Here is an 18,727-nt window from a genome sequence, read left to right as displayed (position 1 = left end):
TGACTCCAGTGAAACAGAAGCTTCTAAGACACTGACAGTGAAAATGGGCTCTCGTTACCTCGGTCAGCAGGTGTATACTAGGGATGATTCAAATAGGGACATAGGGATACCCTTTCTCAGCCCAAAGGAAATTTTTAGAACCTTGAGGAAGGCATCGTTGCCATGATAATCATGCCTGAGAGCCTTGGGAGGACGCAGCAGAGTGTGTCTTAGTGTTTGTTCACCCATCACTCCTGGAAATACCATCTTGGGATCCCGACCATTTGTTCTCAAAATAATAAAGCTAGGGAGTGGCATCCCCTACAGAGAGCCTAGTGCCGGCTGCCCTGGCACTCATCAGATGCCAGGTGATGGCGGCTGCAAGGGCTGCCCCTGGGCTCCATTCTCCGCCACTGCATTGTTCTCTGCTAGAATGGAAGCCCCCCTGAAAGGAAGGGCCATGTCCTGAGGCATCCTTGGAATGCAACCTAGTGTCTCATAGTAAGCGCCCAATAAAAGTCCGATAAATGAGTTTACAACAGCAGAGCGATTTGATCTGTTTCTGAGGCTTCTCAAGTCTGTACTTGGCCTCCTTGGCTCTGCAAGCAAGCCAGTAGTTGCTTGTGGCAATCTGTAGCTTCCACTTGTGCCGGAGCCACATTCACAGTGGACTGCGCATTTCCTCCAGCGTGTGACCCTGCTCGCCACGGGGCTCCGCCTGCGTGGGACTGCTGAGGAACGCGTTCCCTGTGCTGCTGCCAGCCCCTCGGGTCACTGAAAATGTCCAGTTTGGTTCAGTTGAGCAGCACCACCGGATGGTGCGTTGTTATCCCCATGAAGGAAAATTCATGGGCAAAGCTTCATATGTGAAATGGGCACGACTGGAGCATGAGAACAGACGGTTCTCCGACACAAACCGGGGGCTCGGTCTGTGAAATCTAAATCATCGGGCAGGGACTGCTGGGGCTGGATTCCCAAAACGTCTCAGCCACTCGAGCATTTGCGTTTCTACCCTGTGTCGGGCACCATGCCAAGGTACTGGGGATGTGGAGGTTAATCAGGTCTTGTCTGCTCCTCCGTGCCCACAGGCTGGTCCTTAAATACAGCAGAGGGGAGGTACGTGTGAGCCCCTCAGCTGTCACGGGCACAGGGGCTGCCTCTGCTCAGGCAGATGGCACCGGATGATGAAGACACGTGACCAGACGGTCTTGAAGTCCACTCCTCATTCTGTGGCTTCTGTGGCCCTTGTCCTTGGGCAAGAAAGTGAATGCTTCTGGGCTTCAGTTTCTCCTTCTATAAAACAGAATCACACCTACCCAAGGAAAGTGAAGTGGGACATTACGAATCCCCCAGCCTTGGGCTTTATAATATCCTTCTTAGTTCCTTCCCTCCTTTATTTGGTTTGCTTCTGGATCGCCTTTTGGCAAATTGCTTCCGGGGAGCAGCTTGCCTGATCTCAGACTCCTCGATTTGGCCTTATGCCAGTGTTTCTTTCCAGCATGGCAGCTGGTGTCCAGGGGAAGATGGGTAGGGCTGGTGGTCTGAGAATGAAGTCGTACTGCTGGCTGTTGTCTGGTTTCCTCTGGGCTGAGCTGAATACCACCTCAGGTCCCACCAAATGGTGCTATGGAGAGGCAGCTTGATGGAGCTGAGAAAACTGCTTCTGGAACCTCTCAGACCTGAGCCCCCACCCCCGGTACCACCTCTCTCCAGACATGAGGCTTCAGGCAAGTTATTTTCGCTCTTGAAGCCTCAGCTTCCTCACCATTAAATGAGGCTACAAATCTTATAGGTTGTCCTGAGGGTTGAATGAGATAAAATCTAAAAGGGGTGCTCAGTAATTATCATTATTTCTTAGATAAAGAATTTTTGAGAAATTTCTGATATGGGAAATGGGCCAGGTCTGGTCCGTTGTGGAGACCTGATGTTAGGTAAGGGCAACAGTTAAGTAGAGACAGCCTACCGTGTCAACCACGGCTTTATGCCCTGTGGTTGCCCGGAGATCCGTAAATAATAGGAACTGTTTTCCTCAGGGATCCTGGTTGGTCTGCTCAGGGACTGATGGACCAGACTGATCTCTTCATTAGCTGCCCACTCATCAGTCTACCCCCAAACCACGGACTGAGATTCACTGCTCACTAACCCTTTCCTAGTGGTGGTTTTCGCCTCTCCCCTCCTTCTGAATAATCTTGGTTTTGCCTTTATTCCTCTTGACTGTCTCACTCATCTGGGTAAATTGTGTGCAGATGACTAAATGTCTCTGTGTTTTTTCTGCCATCACAAACCGGGAGGAATGGGATGGCTGCAAAAGAGATCACCACTTGTATTGCTATGATATTCCTCTGAGCTACTACTGGTCTAACCAAGCGTGGAACATTCTCATGATCACACCAAAGCTGAGCCAGGATGGTTAGGTGAATGGATCAACATGGGAATGAAGGAAGAACCTTCCTAGCCTTTTTTTTTTTGGCCTCCTCCGCTCCCTTACACACAGCATACTCACTAGTGCTCACAGATCCACCTCCATTTATCCCTAATCGGTCATTACTCAAAGCATGGTTTGAATTCTGCAAAGGGGAGTGACAACGGTTTTGAGGGCTCTGCCACCTTCTCTACATATGTGTATGTACATGCAAAGATATATGTAAGAAGGTAGATAACAGGGGTCCCACATTGCTGCGGTAGAGTGAGCTAGAATAGTGCAGACCACCAGCTGTTCAGGTATGTTTCATTCAAGAATGAGGGGGCAGAAGCAGCAAGTGGGATTTAGCAAACAAAAACAAGCAGGGAATTTATTTAATCAATTGAAGAAACCACAAGAACAGATTTCTGGTCCCCCTCTTCACATTTTTAACAGCTCAGAAGTGAGCAAACTTCTAAAATTCTGTTTTAACAAAATTATTTAAATGATTTACTTTTCTGGGTTTAGTTTATCCCACCCCCCAAATGCCACACAACTTCCCATTTCTGTTTCATGGTCCAGCAACACAGCAGCCCAGAGGAGCTGGAACAGGAGTCTTGGCAGTCATCCATCCCATCATCTTACTTCATACTTGAATGATCTGGGCCCAGAGCAAGTTGACTCAGGGCCAAAAGCAGATACCAGGTCTCCCAATTTCCCAGCAAGAATGCTTGTCACTAACCCTGGGGATTCCTGCAAAGGAGATCTTAAATTCTCTGGAAAAAAACTAGCTTGACTGAGGACAACTTTGGGGAAGCTTTAAACAGGCATTGGAACCCTATGGCTAACTGGCCAACACCTTCTGATTGGTCTGTTTGGGGAACTGACCTGACCAGCAGCGACTGAGCCTAAACCAACAGGAAACTTCAGGGGGACCACAGCCAGCCCCTTTTTCTTCCAATAATTCTCCGAATTGAATTTTTCTACAGCCGCTTTCCTCAGGGAGTAGGAAGACATGTCCATACATTCTTTCCAACACTGAATCAGGTTCTTGGCATTAATCTCTTGTTTGTAGGGTGTTTGATCAATTTCCTTGTACATGTTTATCATTCGGACCTATAAAAGAAAAGGAGATAAAAATGAGAGGAGAGGCAACAGATGTAATCTTTTCCATCCACTGTCCTCCTAGTCAAGTTCTTCTCATCCTATCAGGCCCAAACTGAGCTCCACTTACTCCTTGTTGAAGCCCTTCCTGAAGCCTACGCTACCCAAAGCCTCTATCAGATATGTTAGCACTTACATGCTTTCTATGCTGCTCTGGTGTAAGTTCAAAGGGAGGCATCCTTTCCTTATATTTCTTATATAACTCAGTAGAGTCCTGGTACACTGTAGACTCCTCTAATTCTAATTGCATTTGTGAACATCTGTTGAAAGGTAATCCTGAATTTAACTTCTAGGCTCTATGATCTACACAATTTGGCTTATTCAGATGCTGTGGCAAGATAAGACTACACATCCTAGTTATCGGTTATGTTTAAACAAACTTTTATATTTGTTTAAACAAACTTTTATATTTGTTTAAACATAACCGATAACTAGGATAAAGAACAAATTAAGATTCTTTTTTTTAAAGATTTATTTATTTATTTATGAGAGAGAGAGAGCGAGAGAGCATAAGCAGGAAGGGCAGAGGGAGAGGGAGAGAGAATCTCAAGCAGACTCCATGCTCAGTGCAGAGCCTGACTTGGGGCTTGATCTCTCAACCCTGAGATCATTACCTGAACTGAAACCAAGAGTCAGATGCTTAACCAACTGAGCCACCCAGGCGCCCCAGGGAAGGCAGTGTTTTTAAGGATGACTGTTCTCTCCTCCGACTTCCTCAGGGGTGGAGGGAGATCATTATCTATTTCTCCCTATGCTACCAAATGTGACAGAACATCTGGGAGGGAGGCTGTGACAAGATGGCCAGAAGGGAGGAGCAGGGGCCCCCAGAAGTTCAAGAGACATAAAGAAAATGGCTCCTGCCTAGGGCCACAGATTCTACTATTGAATAGAAAGAAAGAAGACAGATGACGTGGGGACTGGGGCTTTCCAAGGTTTGTTGCAGCATGGGACAAAGAGGTATCATGAAACACTGTATGAGGTGCCAGCTAAGGGAAGCTGGAAATTTAACCCACCCTCACAGGGGCCGTCCATTTCTGAGAGAGCTAGCAGAAATGGAGGCCACAGAAACATACTTGAAAAGTGGCTACATCTAAGCAAGGAGGGGATGAGGGCTCACTGGGCAGACGCTCTTTCCTCGGGTCCTCCTCTCCCTCTCCACCCCAATAGCACAGCAGAAGGTACAGAGCAGAGAAGGGGGAAAGAAAGCACACCGTGTCTCCTCACCCTAACTCTGCTCCAGGATTCTGACTCCAAGAGGCACAGGAGGGGAAGAGAGCTTGTTAATGAATAAAATTGGGACTGAGACTTCAAGAACAGAAAGGAAACTATTTTAGTAACTGAAATGACTGAAATTTTATGACAGCTGCCTGAGATGTTCAGGAAGCAGAGAAAAGAAGGGCTTGACAGAACTCGTTCGCAGCAGTTATGTCCTCAACCAATGGAGACTTCTCACTGAATGAGCTGGAATCCAAAGCTTCAATATCCTCTGTCTCCAGGAATTTTGGGGGAAGAGCCTGGGTAAGACAAGGATCACTGAGCTTTGGAGTCCTGGCTCTGTCTTAACTAGTTAGCTGGGTTACCTCAGGCACATCATTTAGCCCCTCTGGATCCAAATTCCTCAACCTGAATGACCCCCAATGGTCCTCCCTGCTCTGGAGCTTGATGTCTTATGTATGAGAGATTAGTTTAGCATTACCTTCTCAGGGGCCAAACCACACCTGGCTGCCACTTCGGTGATACAGGACTCAGTGATGAGCCCTGCCTGAGGAAAGCCAAAGCCACGCAGAGCTGTGTTGGATGGAAGGTTGGTTCTGCACGCCCACGCCCGGCAGCGCAGGTTGGGAAACTTGTAAGCATTTTCCATCTTCAGAAGTCCCATTTCTATCACCTGGGGAAATCCAGAGTTGGTGTGATCAGATTCTCATCCTTCCATACCTATTTTGCCCTCCTCAAATGGAAGACCAAAACCAGGCCGGAGGTGACCAACTCTCTCTACATCACATCCAAACGTGCTAAAACAGACCCATGTCCTAAATGAAAAGAATTTTTGTTATAAAATCATTTTTAAGGATTTGAACAATTTTTCTTTTGGAATCATCATTTTTAATTTTCATATTTTAGGGCTAATGCATTTTTTTCCCCCAGGTTTCAGACATCCGCCAAAGACTTTGAAGCATTCATAGGCTCTAAACACTGGGTCTATAGAATCTAATGAATAAAATATCCCGCAAAGCATGAAAAAAAAAAAAGTTTTGGTATTTGGTCTAATGTACTGGTTCTCAACCAGGGGAGATTTTGTCCTCTGTCTTCCCTGGTAATGTCCGGAGACACTTTTAGTTGTTGAGACCAGCGGGTAGCTATGCCACTGACATCTAGTCAGTAGAGGCCAAGAATGCTGCTTGATATCCTGCCGTGCACAGGACAGCCCCACGACAAAGAATGATCCAGGCCAGAATATCAATAGAGCTGTGGTGGAGGTCTAATGCTTGCATTTGAGAAAAGAACTCTAAGTACGGGAAACCTGGAAATAATATACAGACACAGACTTAGCCAGTATCTCCAGGCTCACTCTGGGGGTGCCAGTAACACATGGCTATCCCTGCAATGTGGGTATTTATTTTTTTTTATTAAAATGTTATTTAACTATTGAACATTTTCTGAATTATATCATTTTATGTAATGCTTTCCAGAATGTGAACTTGCTTCTTAAAGCACTTACAAGTAATGACTCATCCAGGGAGGCGCCTCCATTGCTATAATGCTGCATATCCAGGGCCAAGATTCTGCCATCGTTCATGAACCCAGCCTAGGAAAAGAGAACTGATCTTTAACGCTGGTGCTGGGGTCCAGGTCTCTCTACATTTTACTTTGTCACTTGGAAATCCTCCTCATATAAATAAAAAGCTTCATGACATTGGATTTGGCAATGATTTCTTGGATATGACACCAAAAGCAGAGGCAACAAAAGAAAAAAGGTAGATAAATCAGATACATCAAAGTTTAAAACTTCCATATATCAAAGGATGCAATCAACAGAGTGAAAAGGCAAACCAGAGAACAGGAGGAAATTTTTCAAATCATGTATCTAATAAGGGGTTAATATCCAGTAAGTATATACAACTCGACAACAACAACAAAACACCCAACCTGACTAAAAACATGGATGAAGGATTTGAATTGACATTTCTCCAAAGACAATATTCAAATGTCCAGTCAGCACATGAACAGATGCTCAACATCACTGGTCATTAGGGAAATGCAAATCAAAATCCCAAGACACCACTCACATCCATTAGAATGGCTACTATAAAAAAACCAACCAACCAACTAGTAACAGAAAATAGCAAGTGGAAAAATTGGACCCCCTGTGCACTGTTGGTGGAAATGTGAAATGGTGCAGCTGCTGTAGAAAACAGTATGGTGGTTCCTCAAAAAATTAAAACTAGCAATATAATATAATCCAGCAACCCCATTTTTGGGTATTTATCCAAAAGCATTAAAGGCAGGGTCCCGAAGAGCTATTTGTACATCTACGTCCACAGCAGCATTATTCACAGTAGCCAAGAGGTAGAAGCAACCCAAGTGTCCATCAGCAGATGAACGGATAGGCAAAACGTGTACATACAATGGAATATTATTCAGCCTTAAAAAGGAAGGAAATCCTGTCACATGCTATAAAATGGATGAACTCTGAGGACATTACATTACGTGAAATAAGCCAGTCACAAAAGGATAAATACTGTTTGATTACATTTATATCAAGTACCTAGCGTAGTCGGATTCCTAGCAAGTAGAATGGTGGTTTCTAGGGAGTTGCTGGGGATGGAAGAAATGGGGACATACTGCTCTGCGGGTGCCGAGTTTCAGTTTTACAAGATGAAAAGAATTCCAGAGATGGATGGTGATGATGGTTACGCAACAGTGTGAATGTACTTAATGACCACACTGCACACTTCAACACAGCGAAGACAGTAAATGTTACGTTGTGTGTGTTTTGCCACAACTAACAGTAATTTTAAAAGGAAAAAGGAAGGGTAGACAAAGATATAAAAGCACAACAAACAAAAGCCCTCCTGGAAAATCCATTACTACTGTTCAACCAACCCTTTTCTTTCCTCCTAAAGCAAATCAACCGCATACTTCTTAACCTCCCATTCTTGCCACAAATCCTTGAGTTCTGGCTCCACATTTCTACCTGAGCTTTCTCCCTTGATGCCACCTCATCTTCTAATCTCCGAATCTGGTGGCCTGCTCAGAATGGACTTGGCACATTTTTCTCAGAGGGCCCGGTTTGATAAAAATTCTCAGCAGCATTTGGTGCTGCTGGAGGTCTTTTACATAAATCCCTTCCTTGCGATTAACATGTACCCAATACCTCTGCTTTCCACCTGCACTCTGCTTCAGTATCTCTGAGCTTATTAGAGTTCACTTTGTGATTTCTGTTGAATGGAACCAAATTCAAACCAAAGCCGTAGTCAAGGGCTTGTCCTATGATTTCCAGAAGTTTAAGTTTGAGTCCTGGCTCTGCCACTTAACTAGTTCTGTGATCTTGGTAAGCTCTATAACCTCTCTGTCTGTGAAATGGCAATAAATAAGGTAAGGCATAGAAAAATATAGGTGAGTGACTGAAACCTAGCCAGTGGTCTAAATATAAATCATTAATATTACTATTATAAGTGTTATTAATATCATCTCCTATCCTTACTCTACATCAGAAAACATCATTTTCTCATAATTATAATCACCATTATGCTTAAGGCTTCTATAACAAGTCCTTTTAATAAATTTCCATATTGGTGAAGGACAAGGAGCCATACTGGTGAAAGGAACAAGTTTATCATTGTTCTTCCAGATTGGTTCCTCCTTCCAACTTGGTTCTTTCTCCTAGAAACCTCCAAGCCATGTTTGTGGTTTTATTCTCCCCTGGACTTTGCCAAGTTTGCCACCAACCCCTGTTTTATTTTACACTACAATGGCTCTTGGACTCATTTCTTCTACATCTTACTATCACAGCTCAGACCCCACATATTTCATGTCGGAATGCTTCGGCTACCTCTTGATGGTCTGCCTGCCTCCGCCCTCTCTCCTCCCTAGGCCATCGGCTCAGTGCCATCATATCACCTTCCCCGAGCCACCTGTGTTTGGTTACGACACTTCACCGATGAAGGATCTACCCAGTCCTACTCTTTCTTACAGGATCAAGTTTCAACCCCCATCCTGAAACTCTAGGCTCCTCTGTCTGGCATCACTTAACCTAACCAATCTTGTTTTCCACCACCCCTTGGTAATCTCTGTGTGTCCAAACTCCCCTCTCTTCTTACCGCCCCTATCAAACATGCCATGTCTATCCCTCCTCTGCATTTTTGCTCTTACTATTCCCACCACCCACACACCTTCTTTCTGACCATCTATTCTCGAAGGCCATTTATGTTTCACCTTCTCTAAGATGTCTCACGTACATACTACAACTCATATTCTTCTCTCCTCCTAGTTTTACCACGTGCATCTCATCTTTTAACCTGACATTATGTTTTCATGATGACTTCCTATGTGTACGTTTTATTTCCCCCTTAACCCCCAAAATGTAATCTCTGACAGAACAAAGTTCACGCTAATAAATCTTTAACTAAACCAAATTCAAAATATAGCTGAGCGTAAACGTGAGTTGAAATAAATACATCCATTATCTCCTAAAAATATGTACACAGGCACACCAGTTGTGGTGGAGATGATGCTGTGTTCCACAAATGCTGTTGTCTTTCATCCTGGGCACACGGAAGACTATGTTGCCCAGCCACCCTCGTAGTTAGATGGCAAAGTCCTGGCTCATCACACATGAACAGAAGCAAGGTCCACACTTACACACCTGGTGCCTCAAACACCCCCTACATAACGCTCCCTGTTCTCACTCTTCCCTTGTGTTCTGCCCTCAGCAGATGACCCAGTAGAGGACTCAGAGTCCCTAAGGCAGTCTCTGCAATAGAGCTTTCCGAGGTGATGGCAATGTTCTCTATCTACACGTCCAATATGGCAGCCACTGGCCACATGTAGTTACTGAACTAATGCAACTGTGAAACTGAATTTTCTGTTTTATTTAACTTAGTTAATTTAAATTTACACTTGAATAGTAATATGACCTTGTGACTTCCATACCACGTGATGCAGTCTGAGGGGATGATGGTGGCACTACTGCATGGAAAAAGTTTAAGTCCCTGAATAATTTTTCGGAGGAGTCCTCTCCTCTCCCATTCCCCACAACCCCTGCTGCTTATACTGAGCTGTTACTTGAGCAAAAAATAACACAATACAGGTTTAAGCCCCTGAGAGTTTTTAGCTGTTTATTATGGCAATCCATTCTGACAAGTTAATTTGTTTCTTACAAAGCAAAATAGTAATTATTTTCTGCTATGGAAATTTTTCTAGGAATTTCTGGGACAGCATTGTACAGAAATACCCTTGATATACTGAAAAATAAGGAACCTGTTGGCAAATAATTGTAATTTCACAGAACACTATTGGGAATTATTCTATTTTTAGAAAATGCAGAAGTAGTCTGGTTATCAGACCTACTTTCATAGATGTATATATACTCACATGTTTTCCACTCATTCACTCGGTACCAGCCAAATCCAATTAGTACTTTTTTACCAACTGGCATCTTTGAGTAAAGCAGATGTGAACCAGCCAGTAATCAGTGAGCACAAGGAACAGAAAGTTAAACAGAAGCAGGGTTTGTTGATTTGCCCATTGTTAGTCCCCAGGAGAGAGCAGCCCAATGCTGCCCTCTGCAAACCACGCAATGTTATCTTGATAACATAAATCCTTTCCATTCACGCTCTTCTACTCACTTTGTACTTCCCAAGGTAAGGATGGCGGCCTCCAGTGATTAACATGTCTTCTCCTCTCTCCAGAACGCAGCGGACTGCACGACCATGTCTAAAGCAGAAAAAAAGAAAGAGTGGTAAACTGTATACTTTCTGAGAAGTACTTTCTGGGGATTATATAACTCTCAGCGAGAGCAGGAATGCCATCCACATCCATTACAGGACAACAGCACTACTACTGTCCCCAGGCTGTGCTGATCTCCGGCATACGCAGTGGCCTCCCCTCCCCTTGGGTCTGGGCACAATACCTGGCATTCGATACTTATGCAAGGGAGGGTCTTGGGTGTCAGGGGCTCTAAGGTATTGCTTTGGGAGTATTTTCCATTGTGATAACAACCTCTGCTATAGGGAAACGGTCCCAAGGCTACATTATAGACTGGTTACAAATGGAGGAACTCAGGTGGTGTCTGATTACCAAGTGCTCCCTGAAAGGACAGGTCTGGAATCAAAGTCATTTTGCTTCATGGGATAAAGGAACTGACTCATATTATTTAGCAAATAAATTAAGCCTTCTACATGTGCCTGCTCCAAAGACAATTTCCTATGGTAATGTTTTGAGATCCTTAAAGGAAAATGGTAATATAAATAAAGGTAAGCATCACAAAAGCAAAATCTCCATTTAAATCAAGAAAATATATATATGAATTACATATATTTATTTAAATATTTACTATATATTATATAGTATATATATTTATTATACATTATATAGTAAATATAAAATATAATTATATATAAATACATTAAAGGGTAATATAGATAGATGTTATATATGTATTTTTATATTTTTGTGTATATATATTTATATTTATATATTTATAAATATTTGTGTGTGTGTGTGTGTGTGTGTGTGTGTGTATATACATATATATGAAGGATTGAACTTTTTTGAAATTGTTGAACTGAGCTATATACACATACAGGTGCTAAGGACAAGTAACCACCATCTATATAGGATTTGTTTCTGTCTACTCTTCAGGTATTTTTACTGTGGCTTTCATTCTTTTCAGTAATTGAGTCTTGTTTTGGTTCTCAGAATCTGGTATGACAATATAAGATAAAAAAAAGTTGTAATAAGCTGGCAGCTTTTTATATTTGTATACCATATGTGATTTTAAATAATCTTTAACCCAAATTCTTCCTCCTTAACCCCAATACTGAGAATGCACAGCATGACTTCATCTCATTTTAGTCTATTTAGCAGATTTTCTCAACTTACTTGTTGGCGGCAAATGCGGTGATGGCTGCCATGATGCCGGTTTTATAGGTCTTCCCTCCAAAAGCCCCACCAACACGCTTTACGTGACACATGACCTTGTTAGCTGGGAGCTTCAAGGTCGAAGCAACTATGTCCTGTGAATGATAATAGTTCCCATTAATCTGATCCATCTGCAGCAAGGGAGTGGGGCAGCCTTTACATGTTTTAATTCCAAAATGTTGTACAAATTACAGAAACTGTGCAGCTATACTAAATAACAGGACAGTTTCCAATAACCTAAGCAAACATCCACAACTGATTTCAGTGGCATTTAGTTATTATGACATTGCAAAAACTATCTTTAATATTAAGTAGTATTTTCAGTATCAACGCAATATTTTTGTGCTATTTTTTTTTTTTTTTGAGAGAAAGAGAGCAGAGAGAAAGAGAGTATCTTAAGCAGGCTCCACACCCAGCCCAGAGCCCAATGCAAGGCTCAATCCCACAACCCTGAGATCATGACCTGACCTGAAATCAAGAGTTGGGTGCTTAGCCAACTGAGGCAACCAGGCACCCCTGTGCTAATAAATTTTTGAAAAATTTCCCCATGAACCATAACCAAAGTATCCTTTACATACTAATCCCTTGGGATATGTTTCCTGAAGCAGTGAGATTTTGAGGCCTTGCAAACCTCTCTCAGACTGGATCTTTTCCCCACATTCTGCTCTCTCCACTGGAGGCATTTCCCATCTCCCATCTAGATTTTTGCTGAGTTGGCCTGTGGGTCCCCCCGGATGCAGGTCTTGCTCTTTCTTGCCATCCTAATGTTTGGAGGTCATTTAATCTTAACAACTCATGTTTATAGATGTGGAGCCCAAGAGGGATGAAGTGATGGGCCCAACATCACACAGGGAGTAAGAAGCAGAAAGGACTGAAATGGGACTCACCTGACCCTTCTTAATGTTCAGCTTCTAAAAGGCCTCGCTCAGCACATTCCCACATTCCTACCTGCTCTGGTAATAACATTGGCTTGTATGACCTACTGAGTCAACCGCTTTGCTTTGTTCCCCTTGCTTTCACCCTGATGCTTCAACTCGCCATTCCTAAGTGCATCCCTGATGCCAGCTTGGGCAGTCTTTGTGCCATTCCTCCTTTCTTACGTGCATGCTGCCTGGTATACAGGACACAGGAAATAGGTATTTACAGAAGGAATGAGTGAACGAACGAATGAATGATGAATGACTGGCATTTGATCTTGGTGTGGAATTGCCTAGAAATGGTCTCTCTTCTCACATCTAGACAAACCTCATTCTCACTACAAATCCAAACTTAGGACTTTTATTTTCACGGACTTTCTGGATGATTCTAGCCCTCAGCAAACCTAATCCTTCCACCTGTGTAAATTCTGACTTAGCTGATTAAGTATTCAGTTCCATTCTATCTGATACCATTTCCTGATTGCTTCATGTGAGTTAGGTACTTATAGGCTTTGGAGGGCAGGCTTTCCTCTTTTTTTCTTTCATATTCTTAACAATGCCAAGAGTACAGCAAAAGAGACCTGCTGACTCCATAACTGGTTCTGAAGTTATAAATCCACAAAAAAAAGGTGCCTGCTTTCATAACATTCTCTTAAAAGCTTTGAATTGTATAGCTATTAATACCCAAATGGATAGGGCTGTTAGTACTCCAAATTCCTTCGGTTCCTGCAGTGACATTTTGGTCTCTAACTGCTCTTGGTATATTTTGCCAGCAGAAACCATTTAGCCACCTCCCCTCTGCAATGGCCCCATGTTACCTGTATGTATTTGGGAAATTGTGTAGAAACATAGACATCGATTTCTTGATCCTCTCCTTTGGGAACAACAAGCATGCTTTGGGTTTCCATATAAAAATGTTCTTGACCTCCTATATGTATTTCACCTGTGATAGCAAAGTACACCAGAGTCAAGGAGGCTTTCAGATAGAACATGTAGCATTCCCCAGCTGTTCTCCCATTATGGAGAAATTCCACCAACAGTGCTATTGCTAGGACAGCAGGCTACACAGTTAAGGGCCACGAACACTTAGCTTTCATTATATCTGCAGATTTGAAGTAGAGTTCTGTACGGCTATCTGTCAAGTCTTCCAATATGGTAGGTCACAGAGTTCTAGGAAAAGGTGTGTGACATTCTAGAGTCAGTCAAAACACTATGGCAAGGAGATTTCTGGTACAAGATGAGATGAGGTAAATGCACTTCTCTTCGTTCCTTCCTCCTCCTACTTAGTAAAGTACAGCAAACAACTTGATTTATATATATGCAAAAGAAATATAAGAAGACCCTGAAAGGTAGAGAGAAGAAGGCAGACCAGCTAGGAAGTTTGGGATCCAAGGAGAGACGCATAGTGAGTTCAGTGAGTTATGTTCTTTGTTGTTGCTGTTTGCTTCATATATCTCTGATTTGGTAACAGAAGCCAGCAATCCCAAAATACCAATAGGAAAAGACAGAAAGAAAAGTCCCAAGAAAAGCCTAAGAACCAAGAGATGGGAAGCCTAGCAAGAAAACTTTAACACAACAACCATTCTACTCCAGTGAAAAAACTATGGCCCCATTCCTATCTGCAAAAGTTGGGTGGAAAAATTTAGACTTCCACCCCTGTCAGGCTTTAATGAGATGCCCCAAACCCTGTGTTGTGGTGCTATCACTGGAAACCACAAGAGGAGCCTGGACTTCCACCCTTTACCCGGCAATAACAAGGCAGCAACCCCCTTTTCCCACCAACAAGGGGTCAGAGGAGTTCTGGTAAAACAGAAGATTTAAATAAGATCCAGGGTCTTACAACATAATAGTCAAATGACCAGGATACAACTGAAAATCCCTCATTATACCAAGAACTCAACTTGAATGAGAAAAGACAATCAACAGATGCCAACACGGAGATGACACAGATGTTGGAATTACCTAACAAGGATTTTAAAGCAGCCATCATAAAAATGCTTCAGTGGCATGTACATAAACACTTAAAACAAATGGAAAAACGGAAAATTTCAGCAAAGAAACAGAAGATACAAAAAGAGCCAAATGGAAATTTTAGAACTAAGAAATACAACAACCAAAATTTAAGAGGCTCAGTGGAAAAGCTCAACAACACAATGGAGAGAACAGAAGAAAAAATCAGTAATCAAGAACATAAAACAACAGGAATTGCCTAACCTGAACATTGGAAAGAAAAGAGACTGAAAGGACAATGAGCAGAGCGTCAGGACCCTGTGTGACTATAAAAAGATTGAACATTTGGGTCATTGACATCAAATACTTACAGGAATAATGCCTGAAAATTTCCTAAACTTGGCAAAAGACACAAACCTACAAATTCAAGAAGCTGAGTGAATATTTGAAAATATGATAAATCCATAGAAATCCATGACAGGACATCTCAGAGTCAAACTTCTGAAAAGTAAAAATAAGAAAATATCTTGGAAGCAGAGAAAAACACTACCTCGCCTGGAGGGGGAAGATACTTCACAAGGCAGATTTCTCATCAGAAACCATGGAGACCAGAGGAAAGGTACATCTTTTTTCAATTGCTAAAAGACCTGGAAATTCAGAAATCTATATCCAGCAAAAATTCTTCAAGAATGAAAAAGAAATCAAGACATTCTTAGATGAAGGAAACTAAGAAACTGTCTTAAACAGATCTATCCTAAAATAATGGCTAAAGACAGTTTTTGAAACAGACAAGAAATGATTTTTTTTAAAGGAATCTTGGAACATCAGGAAGGAGAGAGAACAATGGAAAGACTACAAATACAGGTAAACACAATAGACTTTCCTTCTCCTCCTGAATTTTACAAATTGCACTGAAAGCAAAATTATAACATTGTTAGTACTCAGAGTATAAAGAGGAAATTTTTAAAGACTATTATAAATGAAAGAGTAAAAGGATGTGATGAAAGGTAAGATTTTGATGCACAAACTGCTAAAATGTTGCTATCAGATATATTGTAATATATATTTATAATATATTATTATATATATGTAAAATTTACACCAGAACTACCACCAGAAAAACTAGACAAAGAGATACACTCAGAAACACTACAGATAGATCAAAATGGAGTTCTGAAAAATATTCAAATAAGCCACTGGAAGATAGGGAGAAAAAATTAAACAGAAAAAAACAGAAAACAGTTATGAACAGCCATCATGTTAGGTGAAAGGCAGAACTTTAAAAAATTTAAAATGTAGGGGTGCCTGGGTGGCTCAGTCGTTAAGCGTCTGCCTTCGGCTCAGGTCATGATCCCAGGGTTCTGGGATAATCGAGCCCCGCATCGGGCTCCCTGCTCAGCGGGAAGCCTGCTTCTCCCTCTCCCACTCCCCCTGCTTGTGTTCCCTCTCTCACTGTGTCTCTCACTGTCAAATAAATAAAATCTTTAAAAAAAAAAAATGTATCCAGTAACAGTGATTTGCAGATGGTTTAAGGGAGATTCCCAAGGAAATTTTTTGTATTGGTGTCTGGATTTCCTATCTTATCCAAAATCTGAATAAAGAAAAATTATAGAAAAATGAGATTATGCTTCATTTATAAAACATAAAAATAAAAATGTCAAAAACTCAAATATCAATTTTATTTTATTTTTTTAAAGATTTTATTTATTTATTTGAGAGAGGGAGAGAGGAAGAGATAGAGAGCATGAGCAGGGTGAGGGGCAGAGAAAGAGAGAGAAGCAGACTCCCCACTGAGCAGGGAGCTCGATGTGGGGCTCAATCCCAGGACTCTGGGATCATGACCTGAGCTGAAGGCAGACGCTTAACCAACTGAGCCACACAGGCATCCCTCAAATCTCAATTTCAATGTAAGTTTTTATCAAAGACCTGCACATCGAAAAATCCACTTGTCAGTGGGCTCAGATTCATGGTTTCCCATATTAGTTTTCCCGCTGATCCACTCTGAATTTTTTGTTAAATACCTACTTCACTTAAAACATGAAAAGCAAAAAACTATTAGAGCTGTTTCTGCTCATACCTGGCAAGCAAGCCAAGTTTTAGACCCCGTTAGATTGCACGGTGCACCCTGCAGCTCTTCCCCCATGGGGCCCTCCCTCTCTTCCTCTCAGGGTGTTGCTCTCAACTAATTTGATCAGCTAATCCGTGAGATAAAATGTTATTCCACTTTGGGTTTAGGAGTGATTCCTCTGGGCACATTTCCATTTTAATAAGAAGCCCTTAAACTCATTAGAATATGCAGGAGTCTATCTGTATTATGCCCAGTAGGACAGGATGCAGGGAAGATAATCTCAGTGTCAGGGCTCCTAGATCTCTCACAAATCCTGCTGTAAGGATTGCCTTCCGTGCTCTCCAGTGTAAAGCCCAACCCGGCTAACAGAATTTTAGAGAAATGAGAAGTGGCGTCATGTAGAGAGATGTTCATCTCAGGGTTGGGAAATGAGATCAGTGTGATTCCTGCTCAATCACGTCTCTCAGCCTCGGCTGGCTTATTTATGAATGGAGGTTTTTAATGCCCTCCCAGTGCTATGACATCAGGGCTAGGAAGGAGCAAAATATATTTTCACAGAGGATAAAAACAAACAATAATCTCACTCCTTCAAGAATACAGTCTAAGACTTGATGTCGTTAGTGCTCTACATAGTTTATCTTTTAAATATTTGTTTTTCTTAGAGCACTTATTTTCCTAAGGGGCAGAGTGCTGTTAGGACTATCACCTCCAGTTACCTCTCACTGAAATAAGGGGCCAAAAATTAATTCAAATGACAATTGAATTGTAAGAAAAAAAATAGTTCACACTAGTGAGTCAAGAGATGAAAACTTAAAAGTAATATAAATGTCCCTTTTATTTTTTAGTTTTATTTTTATTTTTTTTAAAGATTTTATTTAAATGTCCCTTTTAAAGCATTCTGTATCACTTTTATATTTATCTGTAGGGTAAAGGCCAGGATACAAACTAAAATTCAAATGAGAGACGGACTGAATAAATTACTTAATTGAATTAAGTGATAAAATAAGATGTCAAGAGAAAGAACAACAACTGAATTCACACAAAAACACACATGACAAGAACAGAGGCAAAAACATATTATGGTCCAAGTGCAGGAACCCCCTCCAAAATGGATATTTCCAAGATGCTCACACCATCATCTCTTTATGCTAAAAATGCTCCCTCCTCATCTCCCAGAAAACAGACCCATCCTTCACATTTCACTAATCCTAAGAATCACCTGGAACACTGTGCAAACTTGTCAAAAGCACATTCCTATGCTACCCTGGATCCTCCAATTCCAGAATTCCAGAAAGGAGGCATAGGAATCTCCAGGCAGGTGTCATAAATGTCTCCCACTGGGAGGCACCGGGAAACAGCAGGTGTGCTAAACGAGCACCTGCCAGCATGCCACTCAGTAGTAGACGGTGAAATAGTGTCTGGAGAACAACAGAAACATCTAAGCCCAGGAGTAATTATCGCTCACAGTTATGGATCTACTATGTGCCAAGCTCTACGCCAAGCACACTTATGTTATCTCTTAGAACCTTCACAACAGATCTCTGAGATCAGGATTATTTTATTCATATAATTTTATTTTTATTTATTTATTTTTTTAAAAAGATTTTATTTATTTATTTGACAGAGATAGAGAAAGCCAGCGAGAGAGGGAACACAAGCAGGTGGAGTGGGAGAGGAAGAAGCAGGCTCATAACGGAGGAGCCTGATGTGGGGCTCGATCCCACAATGCCGGGATCACGCCCTGAGCTGAAGGCAGATGCTTAACTGCTGTGCCACCCAGGTGCCCCATATTCATATAATTTTAAAGCAAGGAGATGGGAGGGAGATCATTAGGAGAAGGAAGGGAAAAATGAAGGGGGGGACAACAGAGGGGGAGATGAACCATGAGAGACTATGGACTCTGAGAAACAAACTGAGTGTTTCCGAGGGGAGGGGAGAGGGGGATGGGTTAACCCTGTGATGGGTATTAAGGAGGGCACGTATTGCATGGAGCACTGGGTGTTATATGCAAACAATGAATCATGGAACACTACCTGAAAAACTAAGGATGTACTGTATGGTGACTAACATATCATAATAAAATAAATAAATAAATAAATAAATAAA

General features: G+C 41.9%; 1 protein-coding gene across 4 annotated transcripts in view; it reads right to left on the bottom strand.

Annotated features, from left to right (window-relative positions):
* Positions 1–18,727, bottom strand: part of AOX1 (aldehyde oxidase 1) — a 79,312-nt gene that overhangs the window by 15,067 nt on the left and 45,518 nt on the right. For all 4 annotated transcript variants that reach the window (XM_034654925.1, XM_034654926.1, XM_019795978.2 and 1 more), the window contains 6 exons: positions 13,422–13,546; positions 11,648–11,781; positions 10,393–10,480; positions 6,264–6,350; positions 5,241–5,432; positions 3,269–3,496 (listed from right to left, as the gene is read on the bottom strand). In XM_034654925.1, coding sequence (XP_034510816.1) covers positions 3,269–3,496; positions 5,241–5,432; positions 6,264–6,350; positions 10,393–10,480; positions 11,648–11,781; positions 13,422–13,546 — 854 coding nt within the window. The remainder of the gene's footprint in view (positions 1–3,268; positions 3,497–5,240; positions 5,433–6,263; positions 6,351–10,392; positions 10,481–11,647; positions 11,782–13,421; positions 13,547–18,727) is intronic.

This window comes from Ailuropoda melanoleuca, chromosome 2 (assembly GCF_002007445.2).
Source record: "Ailuropoda melanoleuca isolate Jingjing chromosome 2, ASM200744v2, whole genome shotgun sequence".
Classification (NCBI taxonomy): domain Eukaryota; kingdom Metazoa; phylum Chordata; class Mammalia; order Carnivora; family Ursidae; genus Ailuropoda; species Ailuropoda melanoleuca.
The sequence above is the reverse complement of the archived record's forward strand: the minus strand, read 5'-3'. Positions and strand labels throughout refer to the sequence as shown.